The following is a 17,993-nucleotide window of genomic DNA, read 5'->3' as shown; positions in this document are numbered from 1 at the left end:
TAGTGACGAAAATACCACGTTTCCACATCTACCATTCTGTGCTTACTGCAGTACTGCTAAACACCCTGTATAGGAAAAAACATGTATGTATTGATGGCATGTACAGCTAGTCACAATTCTCTTAATTTATGCAACGCCCTTCCGCAATAATTTCTTTGCGGACTACAAATTAATTATAGCAACCAAAAAAGCATCAATTATCACCTAAAGAAATCAACCAATTCAATTTGGTCTTACAAATCAAATACTCCCCCCGTCCCATAATACAAGGGATTTTGAGTTTTTGCTTACACTCTTTGACCGCTCGTCATATTCAAAAAATTTATGCAAATATAAAAAACGAAAAGTTGTGCTTAAAGTACTTTGAATAATAAAGTAAGTCACAAAAAAATAAATAATAATTCCAATTTTTTTTGAATAAGACGAGTGGTCAAACAGTGCAAACAAAAACTCAAAATCCCTTATTTTATGGGACGGAAGGAGTAGTACATCAGCTAAAAATTGATGCCTTTCAACATTTATTAAGCTTGAGGGTGACGTGAGGTACTATGGAATCTAAGTTACAGACTTACATATGACTACTCCAGCTTTCCCAAAGATGCGAGTATAGCAAGTAAACATGACCATGAAAATGCTAGCAGTGGTGGTGTCCATTCTGCCACATCACCCCTACCACTGACATTAGGGCCTCACAATCTATACTATTACACCACACTCTAACAAGTCCTCTTATGTTTCATTCCTAGCTATCTCTAAATTTTGAAATCACCTAATTGTTCAGGAAGGAAAATCATAAAGGTACTACTTAATAAGCTAGGCACTCAATTCGTTTTTTCTTGCAACGCATGGGCTCTTGGCTAGTTTTTGTTTAAAAAAAGTAATAATAAAATATCCTTATCCCTTAGAGGAAAAACAAATGGCAGGAACCTCCCTGTCATTGTAATACACCTCAAACAAAAACTTTCCCAGGTGTATCAAAGAAAACACAATAAAATAAGGAAAGCATGTTCTGTTACAGAAAAGATAATAAAATAGGAAGATCGCATCATGCTTAGGTATCGGTAACATCACTAGCTAGTGGCTAACATAAGTGTTGGTGTGACCTAATCTGGACACTGAATAACTAGGATTTTTTTTCTGCTTAATATGTCCAGGTGGTTATTGCAAAAAAGCAAACATAAGTATTTCTTGTGGTTCTAGAAAGAAAATTATTTCATCAACAAATCATTTAAGACACCACTCCAGGGATCTGCCAATAAATTCTACAGGCCAAAAGCATGTGTTGGATTTATGAGCAAAGAAGAGTAAGGATGAGAAAAGCTTATGCAACTACATGCCATGAATAGTATAATATGCAAACGAAAAGGGTCCATGCAATAAGCTTTAAATTAAATACATATTATATACTACCTCCGTCCCAAAATATAAGAATCTAGGACCGGATGGGACATTTCCTAGTACAATATATCAGTATTGTACTAGGAAACGTCCCATCTTGTCCAGATATATTGTACTAGGTCCTAGGTTCTAATATTTTGGGACGGAGGGAGTATATTACCTTTGGATGTTCTAGCAAATGTCTGTGCAGCTTAATAAGTGCATATTTACTTGGAATTTGGGTTTCAGTTCATTAAAGTATTTTGAAAAGTTTGATAAGAGAAAGGGTAATAGAAATCAGTAAGAAAGATCGCCTAGTAGTGCACGCATACATTGTAATTGCCTTCAGAGGCATAAGAAACAAATGGACATGACAAATTTTTGCTTAATATGATAAATTTTGATCTGAAAGAAATCCAAGTAATTTCAACCTACCTGTTTTGACCAATGTCCCCCTCAGTGCCAACTATTGATCTATGTCACTAAACTGTGATCTGAAATGAAGTATGCCAACTTAATACATATCCTTTCTTTTAAGGTACCAAGTACTAAGCTCAGGAGACTAGGAGAGAGTAACAGCTATCAATTAGTGCACCATAACGGAAAGCATGTATACAAAATTTATACTACCTCCATTTTTTAATAGATGACGCCGTTGACTTTTTCTCACATGTTTGACCATTCATCTTATTTAAAAAATTTACGTAATTGTAATTTATTTTGTTATGAGTTGTTTTATCACTCATAGTATTTTAAGTGTGATTTATATCTTATACATTTACATAAAATTTTTTGAATAAGACGAATGGTCAAACATGTGAGAAAAAGTCAACGGCGTCATCTATTAAAAAACGGAGGGAGTACATGGTAACAATCACAGAAACATAATTTATCTAGCTTTTGGTTTAGTCAAGTACACAATTGCCTAACGCAAGAAGCTTGCTTACCACATAAGTGAGCAGCCTAACTACACATTGAGGAATGAACATAATACTGAAGTTGGCATACTTCACTTGGATATGCAAAGACTTTGTGTGACCTAATTATCATTGCTATCCCACATATTATATCTTTCACTTGGATATACAAAGGTCTGGAGGAGTCTACAGAAATGCCAAACACCAGATACAGGAAAGATAAACTATAGAACAAGACATTAAGTTACATGTACAGTTTTAAATATGATAATAGAACATTCATAACACACACCAAATTTGTCATAAGACGCAAGCCATAAGCATAAGTAACATGATAATTCACAACACTGAAGAAAATATATACAAGAGAGCGAAGCATAATACCACACGGCAATTTTATTCCCACATTGGCAGGGATGGAGAAGGACCAACTCACAGTGCATCCTCACCCACATGAACTCCTATAATCAATACTCACGGTACCCCCTTGAGTCGTCGTCTCTTCCAGCAGGCACTACCTTATCTTCAACCCGATCTGCCGACTTCTCTTTGTATTTCACACCTTCATCAATTGCAAGCCCTCCAAGGGCCCCCGTCACCGTTCCCACTGCAATCCCAGTGCCTACTCCATACCTCCCATTTCCACTCCCACTCCCCGCTCTAGGATCATATTGCCTGTTGTATTCCACCGGGGCAGAGGGCCCTGCGGTGTACTCATACTGAGGCGGTGGCGGTGGTGCAGAGTAGTACCCACCGGAACGGTAGTACTGCTCCGAGCCGTATTGAGGCGGAGGCGGGGCCGAGTATGCGGGAGGCGGAGGGGGTGGGAAATAGTAGGGGGAGGAGGAAGGAGGCGGAAACTGCGGCTCGGGAGGAGGCGGGGAGCGCTCGCGAAGGGCGAGGCGGATGCGGAGCTTCCCCTGTGGGCGGCCGGAGGGGCGGAGGAGCGGGAGGGTGATCAGCGCGGAGGCGGGGGAATCGGGGCTAGGGTTAGGGTTGGTTGAGAAGAGGAGGTCACGGAGAGGGGAGCGGGCGGAGCCGACGAGCGGCTTGGGCGAATCGGAGGGCTTGGAGTGGAAGACATCGAGGGAGAGGAGCAGCGACGGATCGTGCGGGGAGAGGTGGGGCGGGAGAGGGAGGACGACGCGCTCGTTCCATGCCGGCTTGCAGCCGCCGACGTCGTCGGGGCGGGTGGCGGCGCGGCGGGAAGGGTCGAGGTAGGCGACGACGTAGGCGCGGAGGTCGCCGCGGCGCCAGTTGACGTTCTTCAGGTGCTTGCCCGAGACGACGGTCACCTCCAGATCGATAGCTTTGAGTGGCGCCGCGGGGGGCGGCGGCGGCATCGGAGGCGGTGGGGATTGGTACTGGGGCTGCGGGTGCGGGGGAAGCGGGTGCTGGTGTTGATGCTGCGGGTGGAGAGGTGAGGAGGACGGGGACGGGGAAGCCATGGCGCGGCGGCGGAGTGCTCTGGTTTGGCTTGGTGGCGGCTCGCGGCGTTCGCCCAATTGCGCTTAGCTCGCACTATGCAATTTTCTCCTCGCAGTGGTAGGTGATGACATGACGCGGTGACGACGTGATGGCTGCCATAAAAATCTTGCAACGTCAACGGAAGGGGAAATTGGGCCTGACCTGGGTTGTGGGCTGTAGTAGGCCCTCCTATCGGGCCGAGCAGTTGTTCTGGCCTGCCAAGGTTGAAGCAGAAACGGAAAATCGAAGGTCCGTGTCCAATTCACCTGGGTGGCTGGGTTCAATCACAGTTGCATGCAGTCATGCAGATGAACATAGACGGGACAATAATCATATTTCACATTTCTTTGTTGTTGTTATCCTTAAACGAGAGAATTTGCAGCTACGAAGCGACCTTTTTGGCTTGTATTATTTGTATATGGTCAAGTAGCTAAGGACTTGGGGTACACTACAAGTCTACAAGATTAAAGCCCCTTCAAGCAAGATAGTTTTCTCAGCCCTCTTGGCCAGAGACAATGAACCATATCGATGCCCTGTTGTGAAAATTGTCCCCTCCTATACCCCCTTTCAATCGAAAGTAGAAGTAGCCAACTAGCCGTAACATACGAGACCCGAGCGTCATCCCGACGGCGTCCCGCGGCTGGAGAGCGGCAAAACCACCGGGAATCCGTTGAAAAGTATAGGAAAGCCAAGTCGCAGCCTCCCAGGTGACCCCGTTTTTTTACTAATCCCCGGGCGCGAGCGGCCGCGCGTTGGCGCTCAATCTGCGCTCGACACCGCATTGCTGCGGACGAAATTGCTTAGCCCGGCACCGCGTCATTGTCATGTCCGCTGCGAGACAATAGGCAGAGAGAGAGAGAGAGAGAGAGAGAAAAGAGTAGACTGGTAGTTGGTCACGTCGGCCGCTCGGGACCGCGACGTGGGCCGTGACAGCGAGTGACCGAATTCCATCGCTGATTGGTACCAGCAGTATTGTACGGCCGCGGCTGCCCAATCCAAAAGTCAAAAAATGCCCACCAAACAGTTGCGTGCCATCGTCCATCGATACGTCGTGCAACGCGAATACGCGATGCGATGCTCCTAGCCTCCTACTCAAACACAAGAGCTCTCAGTGTTTTGCTCATGCTACCATTGAAGTTTTCTGAAGAAATCTGCAACTCCATTCACTGAAAACAGGCAGCTGAGCTGAGAGGCAGGAAAGAGTGCGATCTGAAGGTTCGCCACGCAGTGAAACCAGAGCACGGGAGTAGGTAAATAAGCCTATTATTGAAGTTAGTCCAGGTCTTGCCTTGCTTATGCTTGATGCAGAATTTTAGCTCCTGTCTTCATCTGTCAATCTGTCATTAGATTAGCTCAGTGTCTGTTCTCTACCGTAAGTTAAGAATTGCTGTGACAGGTGACTGAAAGGTACGCTAATTTGTTTATTTGTGTTGTGGATAGGCATTCTCAGCTTGAAAAGGTCGGCGCAAAATTATGTAGCGCGTGACCCCTCTCAAGAGGAGGTAAAAGCGACCTTCTCATTGCTGCATATTTTTATGCTGAATTGCTGATACAGAAACCTTGCATGAAATTTGTACGAAAAACATATCGGCACTGCCCATTTTCGAGACAAATCCTTTAACAGGGTTGTTGGAAATTTAAAACATTCCACTAGGGCACTTTTGACCTGTCTAATCTTATAAACAATGCGAAGAAAAACACCATTCAGAGGCTGGAAAAATGGAATCTCCACTCGAATTCTCTTCTCAAGAGACTCCAACAAGACAATCATTTATGCGCTACTGTGCAGTGGTCCAGCAGCAAGGTAGGTAGCCGATATACACCGGTGCGGTGAGCCCTTTGTATAAATGACATCAGTCTAACATTGTTGGAATATCAATTATGTGATGAACTTTTTCTGACCTTTTATGTTTTTAGCAAACGTTTTACATTTTTTCTAAAGTACTACTCCGTCCATTTTACAAGGTAAGTCATTCTAGTATTTCCCACGTTCATATTAATGTTAATAAATCTAGACATATATATATATATATATATCTAGATTCACCAACATCAATATAAATGTAGAAAATGCTAAAATGACTTGTATTATGAAACCGAGAAAGTAATATCTAAGCTAGTGTACGTTTATTAGCATTACTGTTGTTCCTGCCTGTCATATACAGTTCGGTTACAGATTGTGCAGGCGTAAGGACGATGCGGTGTAAAAGTGGCTCCTCCTCCTCCATGTGAGCTGGGACGTGAATCTGAGATTCTGCTTTCGCAATTGGGAATCCACGCACCAAATTCAGTGAACCGAGTAGTACTACTAGCAGTGTGGGTGGACCCACAACGGTTAACCCTGTACTAAGGGCTTCTTTAGTCGGCAAAAAATTTATTATATCGGATATACAGACACACATTTGTATTAAATATAGTCTAATAACAAAACAAACTACGGATTCCGTCAGAAAATTAAGAGATGAATTTATTAAGCCTAATTAATTTATCATTAGCAAATGTTTAATGTAGCACCACATTGTCAAATCATGGCGCAATTAACCTTAAAAGTTTTGTCTCGCAATTTCCTAACGAACCGTGTGTAATTGGTTTTTTTTACCATTAATACTCCATATATATGTCCAAACATTTGATGTGACAGCGTGAAAATTTGTTTGGGAACTAAACAACCCCTAAATGTAAGGCCACCAACCCTCATATCATTTATTGTCCATAACATTTAATATATTCCACATAAGTAAAATTTTAATGTGAGAAGAGAGTTAACGAGGAGAGAGGTAAAAAGTTGAAGAAACCATTTCTCATGAAAAAAATTATATCTACACGAGAATAGGTGGATAAAAGAAGAAAGAAGAGAGGTGATTGGATGTGAATTTAATTTTAAAAAACCATTCATTGGATATATAGTTTCTATACATAGTGTCTATATTATATGATAAGTATAAAAATTATTCTATAGTTTTTAGGTTTGGGATGGCCTAAGAAACCTTCCACTAGTGTGATACTTAATCTGCTCAGAGTTCCATGGAGCAGTTGCACTGAAAAACACCCGACCGTTGTATAACTGCATCGCCTAATACCTTCCTCTTCAAATGAAAACAGCAAGAGCAATTAGCAAAGAGTACACCCAAAACAAGCTTTGACAAAAAGGGATCGAGGAACTCTAGAACCGTGATTAAATAAATCAAAAGCAGGCGTGAGAGAAAGGCAGCAGGCAAAGGACAATAAACAAATGCAACACCACCTACAATTGCACAATGAGAAAGCTGCTCTCTTCTCTACTGCTACCACTGTTTCTCTCCAGACCTGACAAGCGCACAAGGCACACAGATAGAAATAACTGTCGTCACGGAAAGAGAGACACAGATGTCAAACAAGGAAGCAAATTACGCGGAGCAGCTAAGGAAGGCCCTGTTAAGTTTTCACCCAAAAAATTTTTTACCCTGTCACATCAAATGTCTAGACACATACAAAGAGAATTAAGGGCCTATTTGGCACAGCTCAAGCTCCACCCCTCCTAGAGCTGGAGCTCAGCCAAACAGTTTCAGCTCCACCAAAACTGGGAGTGGAGCTGGGTGGAGCTCCCTCACAAAACGAACTAGAGTTGTGGAGCTGGGTTTAGACAGCTCCACAACTCCACTCCAGACCCAACTCCTGAAGCTAAATTTAAGAGTTTGAGCTATACCAAACAGACCCTAAATATAGACAAAAAAAAAAACTAATTACACAGATTGCGTATAAAATATGAGACGAAACTTTTAAGCCTAATTGCGCTATGATTTGACAATGTAGTGCTACATTAAACATTTGCTAATGATGGATTAATTAGGCTTAATAAATGTCTCGCAGTTTACAGGCGGAATCTATAATTTATTTTGGTATTAGTCTATGTTTAATACTTCAAATGTGTGTCTGTATATCCGATGTGACACGGCAAAACTTTTTACCCCTGGATCTAATCACAACCGTAGGTGGTGTTTGGATCCCGTCACATCAGATGTTTGGACATTAATTTGGAGTATTAAACATGAACTACTTCCAAAACTAATTATATAAATGAGAGCTAATTTGTCTGACAAATTTTTTTAAGCCTAATTAATCCATAATTAGCACATGTTTACTGTAGCATCACATAGGCTAATCATGTATTAATTAGGCTCATTAGATTCGTCTCGTGAATTAGTCCAGGGTTACGACATGTGTTTTGTCAATAGTCTATGTTTAATACCTCTAATTAGTATACAAACATCCGATATGACAAGGACTAAAAATTTTTAGTCCTATCCAAACAGCCCCTTAGATCCCATCCCAAAACTTTACACCATATCACATCGAACGTTTGAACACATACATAAAATATTAAATATAGGCTAAAAAATAACTAATTGCACATATTACGACTAATTTGCGAGACGAATCTTTTAAGCCTAATTGCTATAGGATTTGACAATTTGGTGCTACAATAAACATTTGCTAATAACGGATTAATTAGGCTTAATAAATCCGTCTCACGGTTTACTGACGGGTTCTGTAATTAGTTTTTTATAAGTACCCGAACAGCCCATGCGACACCCTATATAATAACCGATGTGACGCGCCAAAACTTTACACCCCTAGAAACACCCTCGAAATCACTATGTAAACACCAAAAAGTCACTTAGTCAGTGCGTCTAAGTTCATGCTGATTTTGGAGGTTTTTCACCTATCCTATCGGAAATATTACATATCTTGCTACTTAGGGAAAAATCAAACGCGGATATATTTTACCTATAGCTAGTACACCCATCCTACATGCCCGTATGATAGGAAATTGTTTTAATCACTTGGGTGGATGTCCACCCGTTTATTACATGTCATCTAAATAGTTATATTTTTTAAATTTTTTTTTGACAAGATAGATCAATATGTAATATATCACTCCACAAACATACAAATTAAAATTCAACTTTCATAAATTGTAACAAAAATAACAAACAAAACTCAAATTACTATACATATATTTGCAGATAAATTTGTTATTTTTGTTACAACTTATAGAAGTTGAATATAAACTTGCATGTATTGTGGAGTGATATATTACATATTGATTTATCTTGTCTTTTTTTTTAAAAAAAATTGTTCATAACCATTTAGTTGACATACAATAAATGAGTGGGCATCGACCCGAGTGATTAGAATCCATCTTCACTTCATTTACAAGATCATAAACTTACACCTAGAGCCTATCCCATCCAAAAAAAAACGTGGATCCTTGTTTGTTGAGACATGCTTATAACTACGAGAATTCAGGGTTCATGGTTTTTGTCTAAAATCGAGAGCTCTCCCAAATCGCTCAGTTGTCTTTAACTTCGAAGAAGATTCATGAAAGAGAAAATTCCACATCTCACTATGTTTGCATTTTGACCCCATGACGGAACTGTGAACCCTACCTTTGTCCTTTAGGTTGACATCAGAAAGTAGATGGCGCGTAGCATTTGCGATCACGAGTTTTGAATCTCCTGCGTAACTGAACTTGCTAGCTGTCGATTGACAAGTCCTCTACGAAGCCACCGACTAGGGTAGCATGGTGAATGCCCTAATCCGTTTGCTTACTCAAAGTTTAAGAGAGCTAACTATTTTTTCCTCCTGGGTTGGAGATGCCACAATCTCCACTAAGGCCCAATCACAAACATCCACTTCCTTGAGTACCTTTTCTTTAAGGCCTCTAACGGTGGAGGCGGAATAAACTCCGGCCACTTCGGCTACCGCCCGAATTTCACTCCTTCCCTATATACGCAAGCTTCCTTCCACCTCGCCCTTTTACTCCCCGTCTCTCCCTGTGTCTCGTCTTCGTCTCGGCTCGTCGCCGCCCTAGGTCACAAGCAGCGCGAGCGAGGGCAAGATGATGGCAGAGGCGCTTCGGGAGGTGCTACCGCTGCCCTACTTCCCCGGGCAGCCGTGCTGGTACTTGCAGGAGCGGCGAGGTGCGGAGGCGTGGTCGGCAGAGGAGAACAAGGTGTTCGAGAGGGCCCTCGCACAGGTCGACCTGGACTCGCCGAACAGGTGGGAGATGGTCGCCGCGATGCTGCCCAGGAAGACGGTCATAGACGTGGTGAACCACTACAGGGACCTCGAGAACGACGTCGGCTCCATCGAGGCAGGGCTGGTGCCGTTCCCTCACTACAGCAGCAGCTTGTCCCCGGCGTCCTCCGGGTTCACCCTGCAGGACTGGGACGGCAGCGACGGCGGGTTCAGGCGCGGCTGCTACCTCAAACGCGGCCGCGCCCCGGACCAGGAGAGGAAGAAAGGCGTCCCGTGGACGGAGGAGGAGCACAAGTAAGCACCCGATTCGATCAGAGCCGTAGCTGTTGCTGCTAAAATTCGGTGGATCTGAGACCGACTATGTTGTCGCTTCAATTGGCTGAGTTCTGATCGCGTTGCTGTGGGTGTAGGTCGTTCTTGATGGGGCTGAAGAAGTACGGGAGGGGAGACTGGAGGAACATCTCGCGCTACTTCGTGACGAGCCGGACGCCGACGCAGGTGGCCAGCCACGCGCAGAAGTACTTCATCCGCCTCAACTCCGGCGGCAAGGACAAGCGCCGGTCTAGCATCCACGACATCACCACGGTCAACCTGCCAGAAGAAGACACCAGCAACCCCTCCCCATCGCCGCCGTCCGTGCTCACCACCGCCTCAGACCAGCTCGGCTCCCTCGTGGACACGAAACCCGTTCCCCCGCCACCGTCACTCGGCGCGCAACGGCACTTCATGTCGCCGCTGCCGGGAGCGCTCGGCGTCAGCCACCACCCCTACGGCAACGTGAAGCTAGAGCCCAATGCCTCGTTCTTGGCCGGCGGCGGTACGGGGCCTGGCCTCGACGACGCCATCCTCCTGCAGATGCAATGCGGACACTTGTGACGGCGGTTCTCAGCGGCGGAGAACCGCACAAGGAGGAACACAGAGCACCGCCTCCGATCATATCTACGGGAACGACGAGGCTCCGGCCAAGTCGCAGTCCCGTGTCAGTGTGTGATTGGCTAGCCAGTTGGTTGCAGAGTTGCTTCATGCGTCTCAGGATCGCAAAGTACTGGACGGAAGGGGTAAGGGCATCAGTCCATCATCAGAGAGTGGCACAGCGTTCAGCGTACTGCCACCATCGCCCTGCAGCCGTGTCCATGGAGAGCCACGAGACGCCATCGGCGCGCAACTCCAGTGTACATAGAAAAGTATAGGGCCAGAGTACTGAAATAAGCATTTGATGAAGCCTGTGTGTTGTTTTCCAGCCACTAACCGGTGACTGTTTTGATCAGGAACACCAGGTCCGATTATAGCTATAACGGTTTTCTGATGTGCTGATGTTGCTGTAAGGCAGTTGTAGTGTACTAGTGCCCCTGTTTGGTAGTATTTGGAGCATATGCTATTCAATGCTTGTAACAAAGGAAAGCGTCTACCGTTGTTGCACTGCACCGCAATGGGAGTTCAGATTTGATAAGGCTCTCACCGATCTGAACGAAAGCATGCCGTCGCTGGAGCAATAAAGACCTGGAAATGGTAATCCCGTGTCCACAGCGCGGCTAGGGATCGGTCGGCCTCGCCGTGGACTCCCTCTCTTAATTGTTGTGTGTACTTTCCATACGACCCAAAATATATTAATTGTTCACCTGCCACTAATCAGATCGGCTTAAAATACTCCGCCTCATGATACTTGCCAGCCAGCCTCGGCTTGCTCTGAATCTGAGTTCAAAAGGGGCAGCTCTGCTCCAGTTAGTTGGCCAGTTGCAGAGTGAGTCCAATTGATTCGTCAATCAGCTCGTCTGGAAATGAAATGAAGGTTGTCCCTTGCCTGATAGTGGCTGGCACGCAGTAGTCGGGAATGAGTTGGAGGTCCACCCAGTAAGAAGAATCACATGCCCCAATAATCTCGAGTCCTTCTCACTGTCCTCTTTTCACTCTAAAGCAAAGCCACGGCCAGATACTTGCACCATCCAGTTGGTGGACACTGTGCAGGCAGCAGCTGCAAGATTCATTCATTTCCCAGCTTGGGCACACGGCCACATGACTCTTCTCCGGACGAGCAGATCCACTCAAAAGCTCCGGTGGGCAGTGGCAGACACTGTTACAGAGGACGGCCTCGAGACAGTTGTAGAGGAGGTGCTCATTAACAGTGCGACATACTACTACTACTAAAACAAGGGCTTTCCGAGAAAGAGAAAGCGAAAGGCTCTGCTTGATCGATGCGACTATACAATTCACTGCATGAATCTTTCACTTGATTGTTTGTTCGGCAAGCCGCACCGACCAGCCTCAGCCGGAGGTCATGGTATCTCAACGCCGACGCCGTCGGCGATCCCGATTCCCGACCGAATGCATGGTGAAATAGGAGATCACAGACCGGAGATAAGTGAGTGTGTCAGCGGCTCAATGCCACTTTGCTCTGTTGCATCGCGTGGTATCTGACTCAGCTCTCGCAGGGGACTCAGCTCTTCGTCGGGAAATTCCAGTTCGGTCACGTCACGCGTTAAGGCATCACCTGACCTGACCGGTGACCACTCTCCGCTTTCTCCTTCACGAGTCATCGTCTGCTGCTCTTTTGCGCAGTTTCAACTTTCAGGCGAGTCCAGTTTCAGTGCCAGAGATCGCATTAACCGGATTATAATAGACTGCGCCGGCGAATGGGGTGTCTCGCCCGGCCACGACAGAGCGTGGAAAGCTGACCTGAAAACTAGACTGAAAAACTCACCGGTGCTGCAGCCTGCGCGCGCCACATGACCCAGTCTCTGAATTCTGAATCCCACGAAGTGGTTGGTGTCTCCTCTACTGTTAACCACCCGGCTCTTTTTAAATCGCCTTCGCCTTTTACCTCTGTGCCTCCACAACCACAATGCATGGCGGCCATTGCCATGTACTGCTCATTTACACAAGGCAGTGCTGCTGCCTTGGCTCCAGCCACAAGCCGAGAGCCAGCTCTGGCTGCAACTTGCCGGCCGGCCGAGGGGCCCCTCCCCGGGGCACGCAAGATTCATGCAAATCCAACGCGACGCCGGGCGCAAGCCCCGTGCTTTGCCTTTGCTTTCGCTTTCGTCCTCTGGTTTACTTTAATATTCTTTTGGCCCTTCTCCTCCCTGGGAGATGGCAACGGTGACCATCACGCGGTACGGGGTGTGTGTAGAGTGGCACCGGTGCTACTGCCGCTTTGTGTTGTGCTCCAGCGACTTTTGTTCGTGCGAGGTGGAGGAAAGTGCCAGTACTGGCGGTGGTGCGCTCCTTTCCAGCATTTGCTCTGCCATTGGGCACGGCAGGGAGAGTGAAAGCATCATCGACGCCATCGCGCTTTTGGGGCGTCATGTCCGCCCTCGCCTTCGTGCAAATATTCAGATTCTGCAAATGGACGATATAATTGAGGAATAAGAGGTGGAGCGCGGAGATTCCAGATTCCAGGCCACTTTCCCGCCCCGGACCACCCAGACGTGCCTGTCGCGATACCGGCAAAAACATGCCATAACCAGGGGAAAATAAAGATAAACCATGTGCTTATTGGTGACCAGCACCATTATTATTTTTAATTTCCTAAGGTTGCATCACCCACTGTAGAAAGCATAGGCCTTTTTCTTGAATAATGGTGGAAAGGTGCGTGTACCTGCGCTCCAATTTGGTTATAGAAGATCGATCATCTTGGTAGGTACAGCGAACTCTCAGCTTCTGGCGTAGTTGACATGCTTCCCGTGGTTGATGGGGTAGCAGATAGAAATATTGCATGCTTCAACATGGACTATTGCATATTTGCATAGATGCAGAATTATTGTACTGGGCAGGTAGATGTCGTCTCCCGTTGGGGAGCCTGCAAGTTGTTTAAGGGAAGTGCAATCCGGATTTTGTAATTCACATGTCTTACAGGAGAAGTCGGGCAGTTATGAAGTGCATTGTTTAAGTACAGGACATACCAGTATGTATTGACAACGCATCGATGACATCTGCTTGTTCCATTGAATTATAGAGGTTGCTGAACATATTCTGCTCATGCCCGATTGGAAACTAGTTTCCTTGGTGGTATTCGAGCATTCAGCATTCCCATGTTCTGACGCAATTGATACAACTGGCTGAAGCCATGCCACAGATAAATATGCCAGAGGAATCGTTATCTCCAGGTAGTCAGTGATTCCCACAGCCCTGATGCCAAGCAATAATCCAGCAGCTAAGATGTATGTTCTCCGAACAATTGGCATTCCTTTTGGCACAATCGGACCTGCAGAATTTGCAAGAGATATGGAACCGGAGGCCTGGAGCCACTGAAGCAGACGCAATATTCAGCTTTAGCGTCATCAAGAAGGAAAAGGATGCTGAGACCGGCTACTACTTTGGATGCATGAAATAGAACGAAATATGGCTGTACCCGTAAAATGGAAAGAAAACTAAGTTACTAATAAAGGGAATATGGTATAGGGGCCTTCTACTATCTACATGCTATAGATGAAACTGAAGTGTACCGAACTTGCACGATCTGAGACTTGGTATAGGAAAAAGAAACTACCATCTTACATGATGTATGTGAACAAGAAGAAAAAGGGTACTGTGCATGGTGCACAGGTGCAACATTCTACAGGCAAATATGAGAGATTAGCAGAGAATCCATATCCACCCGTTATTTTTGTGAATAAATAAGTTTCCTCTTGGAAAACCTAGTAAAAAGGTGAATTAGTTTGTTTCTCTGTATAAACAACTTTTGCAAAATCAGCAGTTACCCTGTGGTGGAAACAACTTTTTTTTAACAAAAAAACAACATTCATGACACAACAAGGGAAGAATCACTATTCACCACCAACAGAGATTGAATGAAGCTCACTAACCATGGTTGCCCTTTCAACAAGCAGAAATACCAAAGGTCCAAAGTTACATTCATTACAATGATCTAATATAAAAAGTAAAAAAGATCTTCCTTTTAAAAAAGAACAAAAGTAAGATTGGACTGCACATCAGACCATGCTACCTCTGCTAAAGTAGGTCCTGAACATTCTAAATAACTTGTGTGATATTTTATGACCACCCAAAAATGTAAGTTCCATTTTCTCTAACCTTCCTTTTAATATCTATAATGAACAAATGACTAAATAGTAGTTAAAGAGATTATTCATCCTTCATAAAGCTGGCATGCTTCCAGAACTTCTTCTGTTATCTTGATAATACACAAAAGCAAAAGTTTGCACCTAAAATACTGAAAGAACTTTTTCCTTGAGATGAAGTCCAAACGGTTAGTTTTGCGCAGCAGCCTAGCAGGTCTAGAAACTGTCCTATTAGACTTAAGATTGGTAAAGACGAAGGAAATGTTCAGTTAGCTGATAAGCTGGATGTCGGAATTTTCTGCCATTGCTTTTAGAACCTTGGTTGTATGGTTATTACAGTTGTATCTCATTATTTTTTTTGCATTTTTCATAGTTGTGAAATGCTCAATGTTACTGCCAAAGGCTAAGTTGAATACTTGGATTGAAGTCAGGATTTATAGTTCTGCAAATAGGATCTCAAAATCTATTGCACACTGCAGTGCTCTTCCAATGGTGTCAGTAACATAAGTTTGCACTCTTTAAAAAATAACAGTATATTATAAATGGGAGCAGTTGTAGGGTAAGTCATAGTTATTTTTATCTTTGTGACCACATTGTTAGTTATTTGGTCTGTACTTTACCACAAAACAGTCTAAACATGATCTCTATAAACAGTCTAGAGCAGTCAAGGAGAGTCCAAAAGAATTGCTCAGGGAAAAGATAAGCTAATACAAAAGATCACAACTCTCTGCAAGACACAAACCAATTAAGTGCGAATGACACAACCATGTTCCAACACCATAACTCTCTGCAAGAAGCATACCCAGTGCAAACCAATGAGTTACACAAAATTTGATAAAACAAAAAAGATCAACTTCTTTCAACGCATACCCAAAAGGGAAAAAAGAATCATAATTAGCATTTCCACTATTTTTACCAATGAAAATTCGATAGGGGCCATTTAGAAGAAAATTTTACCAAGGGAAATGAGAAGCAACTTGACAAAATGGCATCTATTTTAGACTGGGAGTACATCACTGCGTGATTTTGGCTAGTAAAAGGAATAGCAAGTTCAGCCTTTATCTCCATTCTCCTAAGTATTCATGATTTGGGGCCTCTACAGACGTAGCATATTAAATGCTTCAAAAAACCACTTATCTGGAACATATCTGCCAATGAGTATTTCTAGTGCAAATCTTCGGTTTCTGTTCCCGGAGGTTCTTTTGTCTCAGTAGAAGGCACAGTGCATAATTATTTTCATCTGGTAAAACCATCAATAGTGGTGCAGCAAATAGGAGAAAAGCAAACATATGATATACATTCGAAGGAAGAAATATGTAGCCAGCATAATAAGTTATATACCAGAGCAAATGATCCATTAAACTTTAAAACATGTAAGTACTTCCCCTTGTATATATACTTCCCCTTGTATATATATAGTTTCAATGGAACCTATAGTGTATCACAATATGTAGGTGGTTTTGGACAAAGACTTGTAGCTTTAACCGGGTTTCCTAGTTTACCCTATGCTTATGAAGAGGATAACTGGATAACATAGTAATTCTGCAGTTTAAGTGCAGAGACAAAACATGAAACCACTAAAACTATCTTGACTCTTGAGGCAGCTTACGTTCCCAAACACTAATATTCCAGGCAATAATAAATTCAAAAAAATGTTCTCTGTATTGGGATAAACAAAAACCAACTTATCTGAGCATGTGATAAGCTAATCTAGAACATGTAATCAACAGATGTAATCAGCAGATATATACCATTAGAAAGAAGTATTGTGGACAACCATTGTATTTATCTTCCTCTCCACTTTCGTGCCAATCAATTGTCAACTATCTGCACTGACATCAAATAATATCATGACACATGCAGGTGATAAATGAAACAGCAAATGGAACACTTCGCATAAGAAATTTTTGCAGCAGCATCAAGTGATTACACTTGCGTAGTGTAAAATTCTTGAAAGCCACCAAGATTAGAAGGTCTTCCAAGAAAATGTTTACCAGTCTGTGCAGCACTCTTTATATATCACTCAGCCACTGCCGCAAAAGAGCCAGGAACTGTGATTTTTGGTTACAGGAGCACCAGGTAAACATGCGTCATATTCATTCCAGCTCCAAGCCACCAACTGGGCATGCATTGGTGTGCCAATAACATGAACCATTGTGACTGCCTTATACTGCTGGCATCCTTCTCAGATCAACACCACAAAACCCTGAAACAGGAAACCGTTACATGTTCAGACTTCAATCATCATCCATGACTAACATCGATCAGTATCGCCATTACCCTTTCAAACAACAGTAACCTACCTAGCCTACCCTAAAAAAAATATCCATCCAGCCCAGCGTATAGGGCAGTTCACATCCAACAGGTGCAGGGATTCCCGGTTCCACTCGAAACGGCAAGACAAGCATTAGCACCACTTGAGATGAAGGACCGGGCTATGTGCTCGTGTAGACCGTTTCCACTTCTCCAGCACTTGATACGAGCAAGTGATGTTACATCCACCCATGCGAGCACTAACTTTCCTCCAGACGGGTGCAGGGAAGGCAAGCACATCCTCAACCGCCTCGCGGACGCATGGACGCATTTTAACAAACAGGTTTCAGGCACAAGCGGCAGCGCCCAATGCTAGAGATCTCACCGTGCCATCAGATTTCCTGATCAGGGGGAGTCGAGCCCTCGAGAGGGTGGCCGTGACTCCGTGAGGACGCCCTCGCCGTCCCCGGGCCTGTAGGTTAGCAACGCACCAGAGGGGCGGAGGATGACGTAGAGGGGCGCCGCCTCCGGTCCGGTGGTGCGGGCGGGTGATCCGCGATCGCCCCCCACAATGGGGCAAATCAAACCGAGAGGTGACCATTGCGCGCGGCTGCGGGCCACGGCGTTCGTCGCTGGAGCCCTGGAGCGCGCCGCCACAATGTGCGGATGGGGCCCGGCCGGGAGGCGTGGCCTCGTTTCTTCTCGTGGATCTAGATTGGCGTGCAAACGGATGACCTTGTCGACACCACTTATGCCGGGTACGCTTTGGTCCGCGTCCGTGGCTGCCACTGTCATCTCCCTCAGTCGAACTCGCCACGGTCAGTCCGACGACGTGCTCGACTCCCTGGAGCTCCATCTCCATTGCCAACCACGGAATCAGATGGTGCTCAAAGCCTCAAATCACAACTTGCCCTACAGAGTACTAAAGTGGTGTTTGGTTGGA

General features: G+C 44.8%; 3 protein-coding genes across 6 annotated transcripts; 1 reads left to right on the top strand and 2 right to left on the bottom strand.

Annotated features, from left to right (window-relative positions):
• Positions 1-2,545: 2,545 nt before the first annotated feature.
• On the bottom strand, positions 2,546-3,836 carry LOC127757565 (leucine-rich repeat extensin-like protein 3). Its single transcript, XM_052283108.1, has one exon. It carries the CDS (start codon positions 3,740-3,742, stop codon positions 2,762-2,764), a length of 981 nt encoding a protein of 326 aa, XP_052139068.1. The 5' UTR covers positions 3,743-3,836; the 3' UTR covers positions 2,546-2,761.
• A 5,582-nt stretch (positions 3,837-9,418) lies between these two features.
• LOC127775019 (transcription factor DIVARICATA-like) lies at positions 9,419-11,004 on the top strand. Its single transcript, XM_052301322.1, has 2 exons — positions 9,419-10,076; positions 10,193-11,004. The coding sequence occupies exons 1-2, from the start codon at positions 9,643-9,645 to the stop codon at positions 10,656-10,658; spliced, it is 900 nt and encodes a 299-aa protein (XP_052157282.1). The 5' UTR covers positions 9,419-9,642; the 3' UTR covers positions 10,659-11,004.
• A 377-nt stretch (positions 11,005-11,381) lies between these two features.
• LOC127775028 (uncharacterized) lies at positions 11,382-17,993 on the bottom strand. 4 transcript variants are annotated; one of them, XM_052301342.1, is made up of 6 exons: positions 17,101-17,993; positions 16,792-17,003; positions 16,549-16,624; positions 13,682-14,026; positions 13,378-13,578; positions 11,382-13,118 (listed from the first exon to the last, which is right to left on the bottom strand). In XM_052301342.1, the coding sequence occupies exon 1, from the start codon at positions 17,910-17,912 to the stop codon at positions 17,397-17,399; it is 516 nt and encodes a 171-aa protein (XP_052157302.1). In that variant the 5' UTR covers positions 17,913-17,993; the 3' UTR covers positions 11,382-13,118; positions 13,378-13,578; positions 13,682-14,026; positions 16,549-16,624; positions 16,792-17,003; positions 17,101-17,396. The 4 variants fall into 4 exon arrangements, with proteins under 4 accessions (XP_052157302.1, XP_052157310.1, XP_052157294.1 ...); XM_052301350.1 differs by having other exon boundaries at positions 13,682-13,983; XM_052301334.1 differs by having other exon boundaries at positions 13,682-16,624.

The sequence above is a fragment of the Oryza glaberrima genome, chromosome 1 (genome assembly GCF_000147395.1).
Source record: "Oryza glaberrima chromosome 1, OglaRS2, whole genome shotgun sequence".
Lineage (NCBI taxonomy): Eukaryota > Viridiplantae > Streptophyta > Magnoliopsida > Poales > Poaceae > Oryza > Oryza glaberrima.
The sequence above is the reverse complement of the archived record's forward strand: the minus strand, read 5'-3'. Positions and strand labels throughout refer to the sequence as shown.

Excerpts from the sequence above, each read along its gene's own strand:
- LOC127775019 (XM_052301322.1), top strand. The coding sequence starts at position 9,643 with ATGATGGCAGAGGCGCTTCGGGAGGTGCTACCGCTGCCCTACTTCCCC. Across the intron at positions 10,077-10,192 it reads TGGACGGAGGAGGAGCACAA|GTCGTTCTTGATGGGGCTGA; the intron begins GTAAGCACCCGA and ends CTGTGGGTGTAG.
- LOC127757565 (XM_052283108.1), bottom strand. The coding sequence starts at position 3,742 with ATGGCTTCCCCGTCCCCGTCCTCCTCACCTCTCCACCCGCAGCATCAA.
- LOC127775028 (XM_052301334.1), bottom strand. The coding sequence starts at position 17,912 with ATGGAGATGGAGCTCCAGGGAGTCGAGCACGTCGTCGGACTGACCGTG.